We start from the raw sequence: 5,676 nt of genomic DNA on the forward strand, positions 1-5,676 counted from the left end.
TGGTCATGTATGGATGTGAGAGTTGGACTGTGAAGAAGGCTGAGCGCCAAAGAATTGATGCTTTTGAACTGTGGTGTTGGAGAAGACTCTTGAGAGTCCCTTGGACTGCAAGGAGATCCAACCAGTCCATTCTGAAGGAGGTCAGCCCTGGGTGTTCTTTGGAAGGAATGATGCTAAAGCTGAAACTCCAGTACTTTGGCCACCTCATGTGAAGGGTTGACTCATTGGAAAAGACTCTGATGCTGGGAGGGATTGGGGGCAGGAGGAGAAGGGGACTACAGCGGATGAGATGGCTGGATGGCATCACTGACTCGATGGACCTGAGTCTGAGTGAACTCTGGGAGTTGGTGATGGACAGGGAGGCCTGGCGTTCTGCGGTTAATGGGGTCGCAAAGAGTCAGACATGACTGAGTGACTGAACTGAACTGAACTGAATACCCAGAGGTGGCTGTGAGGGGTATTCCGTTCCTTGTCCTTCGCCAGGACAGTCCCTGGGAAGAAGAGCATGCTTCCCAGTCTTCCAGGAGCAAGTCCTCCAGGGCCCACGGAAGAAAAGGACGCGCTGGCTGAGTGACAGGGGTATCTGAGATGCGGATTCTAACTCCCAGATTGAGTCTAAAAATGTGTGAGAGCGAGGTCCCGTTCCCAAGGGAAACAACCAAACCAACTCACCTAGGGCAGAGCTTGGTAACTGAGACACGGGGGCGGGGCCGGCAGCTCAGACCCCGCCCCCGGAAGCCTACAGCGCTTCCCCGCCCGCTCTCTCAGTGTCTCACAGACTCACGCACGCCGGGATGCACGCAGGCACGCACAGCGGGGCTGAACCGGCAGCAGTGCGCAGGCGTACACGGTCCGCGCGCTTTTCGGAAGCTGCAGGTCGGCGGGGAGAACCTTGGGAGGCTAAGGCTGGGGTGGGGCACGGGGCCGGGAAGGCTGAAGGGCTAGTGGCTCCATGTGCGGGCAGGGAGTGTGGTCTCGCGGCTGGTAAGGTTCCGGCAGCGGCGGGGCCGGAGCCGGCCTCTAGGGAGGCAGTGTCCCTGGGGCCGGGCGGGCGGCGATCTCCGGAGGCTCCGCGGGGGTAGGCGGGGCCAGGCCTGGGGCCAGAAGGGAGGGCCTGCACCCGAGGTCAGGGCCAGCGGGCAGTGGGCGGTCCCTCCCTGTGAGCACCGCGGGGTCCGCCATCCGCAGCCGGGTCAGCGGGGTGACCACTGTCCACGGGGACGCTCCTCCGGGTGCAGGGGGAGGGTCGGTGTGGTGGGGAGCACCTACCGTCTGGATCAACACCGCATCCTACAACAGGCAGGGAAAACCCCAGAAGATGGGACTGCAGCTCACACATCACTGCCGAGTAACCGTTGTAGAGATCTAGGAAGTGGTGCCTGGGGCCAGGCTGTGCTGCTGAGGGGCGCTGGCCAAGCCGTCTTTGGTTTGTGTGTTTGCAGTCCTTGGGTGAATGATTGCGTTGAAAGTAAAAAGGAAGACTTGAGAGGTGAATGTTGAAGAAATCGGAAAGGGTGGAAAGGAAAGAGCAGGGTATTGGGGGGACAGTGATTAGAACGCTGAGACTGGAAGAATCCTAGGGTCACAGATGATAAGATGGGATGAAGCTGTGGGAGAGGAATAGGATGTTCATGGTAACAAGAAAGTTGGTTGTAAGTGACTTCCAAGTCACCTCTCTTGCAATTTCTCAATTCTGGTATTGTGGGATTAAAATAAGGTAAAATGGGATAGTGGAAAGAGGGATAAATTGTCACGAGATGTCGGTACTAATTTTGACTTTATAGCTGTAAGCAAATTAGGATCTCTCTGAGTGTTGTTTATTTTTTTCAAAAATATTACAGAGGTTTATGAACGCCTACTTAAAATATGACTGGTTCTTTGTGGGCTTCGTGGGAGAAAGCTGTATTAAGCATGGCTCTTGCACCAAAAGAACCTGCTGATTATTAAGCTATATTTACAGGTAATTTCGAAGGTAAAATTTAAAATACATAAAGTTCTTGGTTTTTACTTTACTGCAGTAAAGCTTCAACATTTTCTTACACATTTTTCTTGTGGATTGTCAGGTAAATTCTACACATCCACCAACATTCATCTACAGTTCTGTAAAAATAATTTTAACCTAATGTAAGTAGGCTTGTAAGACTAACATGAGGGGAAAAAGATCTAAAATAAAGCACCTTACTACTCACTCATTCTCGTATTTCATCATAACAGCTTCACTTTATAAAGCATCCTGTGAAACTGGGAAATTGTGAGAGATTCTGGGGCATCCTGTTTTAAGTACTCATCTACCTGTTCCAAATCCTTGGAAACATTTAGTATGTGATAATTGTTCATGTTTGTTATCTGTGACCTTTGGTGGCACTGTGAAGGGGCATTTTGTCCAGGGTAAAGTGCACATGAACTTCAGTGAAACTGCTCATGTGTGAATTCTAGCACCATTGCTCACTGGCTGTGTGACCTCAACTCAAGTTTCTGAACTCTCAGCCTCAGTGTCTGCATTTGTGCAGTAAAGAGGCTAATAGTAATTTTCAGGTATTTTCGTATTCATTATTTGACTTGAGTCTCACAATGATTTCTCTCATTTTACAGATAAAACTGAAGGCCCAGCAATAGGAAGAAGCTACCATGACATTGTTCCTCTGATTGTCCTTAGAGACCGGACTTAGACTTACTCCCCTCTGCTTGACTTGGTTTGTTTTGCTTTGCTTGTCTCTGGTTCCATTGTTTTCCATGTTGCTGCCACTGTCTTTGATCTTCTGTATTTAGTGTTTGTGGTGGTTCTGGGGAGAGTGACCTATTAACTAACTAGGCCCATGGCCCTGACAGGACCCAAGACTTTCCAGAGGGCGGTCCTTTGAAGTGCCCTCAGAATGCCCAGCCACCTCTGGTCACTAACACCACCCTCTAAACCTTGTGAATGTTTTTCCTATTCACAGGGAAAATTGTTATATAACTAAAACAGTTTAACCCATAACAGAGCATTATTAACTCTTTAATCTTTTATATCTTGACTGTTTGAAAGCGATGGTTAAATAGATGTTTCCACTATAAACAGCCTTTCCTTATAAATTTACTTTATAAATACAAAGTCCAGTGTGTTTTCCTTAAGATGGGCAAAGATTTTAAAAGTATGTTTAAAGTGTTATGTCTTTGTTTCCTTCTAAACTGAATTTTTTTCATCTTTGTTATTTATTGTAGAGCCTCTAAAATGCAGGCCTCCAGCTCCAGGTCTGTACACCTGAGTGACTGGCAGAAGAATTACTTTGCACTTACATCGGGTACGTGTACACCTGGACAGAAGGCAGATGCTTACCGAGCGCAGATACTCCGCATTCAGTATGCATGGGCAAACTCGGATATCTCCCAGGTCTGTGCTACTACACTGTTCAGAAAATACGCAGAGAAATATTCTGCAGTTATTGATTCTGACAATGTTGAAACTGGCTTGAATAACTATGCAGAAAGCATTTTGACTCTTGCAAGATCTCAGCAAACTGACAGTGACAAATGGAAGTCTGGATTGTCAGTAAATAATGTGTTCAAACTGAGCAGTGTGCAGGAGATGATGCGTGCTGGCAAGAAATCCAAAGACTCTCTGTTGGCGCCTGCTGACGCATCACTAGTCATCCACAAAGAGGCCACTGTCTTTGACCTTCCTACATTTAGTGTTTGTGGTGGTTCTGGGGAGAGCAACCTGTTGACTAACTCAGCCCATGGTGCCGACAGGACTCAAGAGTTTCCAGAGGGTGGTCCTTCTTTGACGTGCCCTCAGAGTGCCCAGCCACCTCTGGTCATTAACACCACTAAGACATGTCCTGTAGCCTCAGCACCTTTTGGTGAGTCAGGCCTTGCAAAGTTCCATGCCAAACCATTATTTGGGAATGTCAAAAAGGAAAATAACAGCTTTGTAAAAGGCAATATAGGTCTCAATGTGTTCTCATCTAATCAGTCTTGTTTTCCTTCTTTCTGTGAAAATGCACGGGACAAAAAAGCTTTTTATGGTGCTGGCACCATTGATGCACTTTCCACCCCAATACTGAATAAGGCTTTTAGTAAAACAGAAGATAATGGCCAAAGAGGGGAGAGCAGCCTGCCTGCTTTTAAAACTGCAAAGGAACAGTTATGGGTAGATCAGCAGAAAAAGCACCACCAGCCCCAACGTGCATCAGGGTCTTCATATGGTGGAGTGAAAAAGTCTCTGGGGGCTGGTAGATCCCGAGGGATATTTGGAAAGTTTGTTCCTCCTGTACCTAAGCAAGATGGGGGAGATCCGGGTGGGGGGATGCAGTATAAGCCTCAGGGTACAGGTACTGCAGACCCAGCACATCCCATGGACGAGCGTCTGAAGAACTTGGAGCCCAGAATGATTGAGCTTATTATGAATGAGATTATGGATCAGGGACCTCCAGTAAATTGGGAAGATATCGCAGGCGTGGAATTTGCCAAGGCCACAATAAAGGAGATAGTTGTGTGGCCCATGTTGCGGCCAGACATATTCACTGGCCTACGAGGACCCCCTAAAGGCATTCTGCTCTTCGGTCCTCCTGGCACTGGTAAGACTCTGATTGGCAAGTGCATTGCTAGTCAGGCTGGGGCAACGTTCTTCAGTATCTCTGCTTCCTCCTTGACTTCCAAGTGGGTGGGTGAGGGGGAGAAAATGGTCCGTGCATTGTTTGCTGTAGCAAGATGTCAGCAACCAGCTGTGATATTTATTGATGAAATTGATTCCTTGTTATCTCAACGCGGAGATGGTGAGCACGAATCTTCTAGAAGGATAAAAACCGAATTTCTAGTTCAGTTAGATGGGGCAGCCACATCTTCTGAAGACCGTATTCTAGTGGTGGGAGCAACCAACCGGCCACAAGAAATTGACGAGGCTGCCCGGAGAAGGCTGGTGAAAAGGCTGTATATTCCCCTCCCAGAAGCTTCAGCCAGGAAACAGATAGTAGTTAATCTGATGTCCAAGGAGCAGTGCTGCCTCAGTGAGGAGGAGCTCGCGCTGGTGGTGCAGCATTCTGACGGGTTCTCTGGGGCAGACATGACTCAGCTGTGCCGGGAGGCGTCTCTGGGTCCTATTCGCAGTTTGCAGGCTGCTGACATTGCCACCATAACGCCTGATCAAGTTCGCCCAATAGCTTACAGTGACTTTGAAAGTGCTTTCAGAACTGTGCGACCTAGTGTATCTCCTGAAGATTTAGAGCTTTATGAAAACTGGAACAGGACTTTTGGTTGTGGAAAATAAATGGGACACTTAGGATGGCATCTTTGTAGTCTTGTCTTTCCACTTTTTATTATAGCAAGGAAATTAATGAATTGTTTGTGAAATGTATATTCTGAATCTGTACCTTAAAATAAAATAGAATAACAATATGTTAACTTTTACAATTGATTGACTTAGACTATATTAATATAAGCTCAATTTTCATTCCAGTTGTTTCCTGATATTTAAGCCTATACATACAAGATAGGAATGCACTTTTTTGTTTTGTTGCTAAGAGGTCTTTTCAGGATGTATACTGTGATGAATAGTAAGCTCAAACAGAAACTTAAAAAAAATGTGATTTCTGTATGAGAATGTATCTGACTTACATGCATGTTTTATTGAAGAAGGTTTCTTGTGAGGATCACATCATGCTTAGTGTTGGCTGCTGCTGCTAAGTCACTTCAGTTGTG

At 46.9% G+C, this 5,676-nt stretch overlaps 1 protein-coding gene across 9 annotated transcripts; it reads left to right on the forward strand.

Moving 5' to 3' along the window:
- The first annotated feature begins 732 nt into the window (after positions 1-732).
- On the forward strand, positions 733-5,373 carry FIGNL1 (fidgetin like 1). 9 transcript variants are annotated; one of them, XM_044946403.1, is made up of 5 exons: positions 733-876; positions 1,842-1,960; positions 2,064-2,124; positions 2,593-2,693; positions 3,202-5,373. In XM_044946403.1, exon 5 carries the CDS (start codon positions 3,212-3,214, stop codon positions 5,243-5,245), a length of 2,034 nt encoding a protein of 677 aa, XP_044802338.1. In that variant the 5' UTR covers positions 733-876; positions 1,842-1,960; positions 2,064-2,124; positions 2,593-2,693; positions 3,202-3,211; the 3' UTR covers positions 5,246-5,373. The 9 variants fall into 9 exon arrangements, with proteins under 9 accessions (XP_044802338.1, XP_006073573.1, XP_006073575.1 ...); XM_044946402.1 differs by lacking the exon at positions 733-876 and adding an exon at positions 1,126-1,489; XM_006073511.3 differs by lacking the exon at positions 2,064-2,124 and having other exon boundaries at positions 734-876.
- The last annotated feature ends 303 nt before the right edge of the window (positions 5,374-5,676 follow it).

The sequence above is a fragment of the Bubalus bubalis genome, chromosome 8, assembly GCF_019923935.1.
Source record: "Bubalus bubalis isolate 160015118507 breed Murrah chromosome 8, NDDB_SH_1, whole genome shotgun sequence".
Lineage (NCBI taxonomy): Eukaryota > Metazoa > Chordata > Mammalia > Artiodactyla > Bovidae > Bubalus > Bubalus bubalis.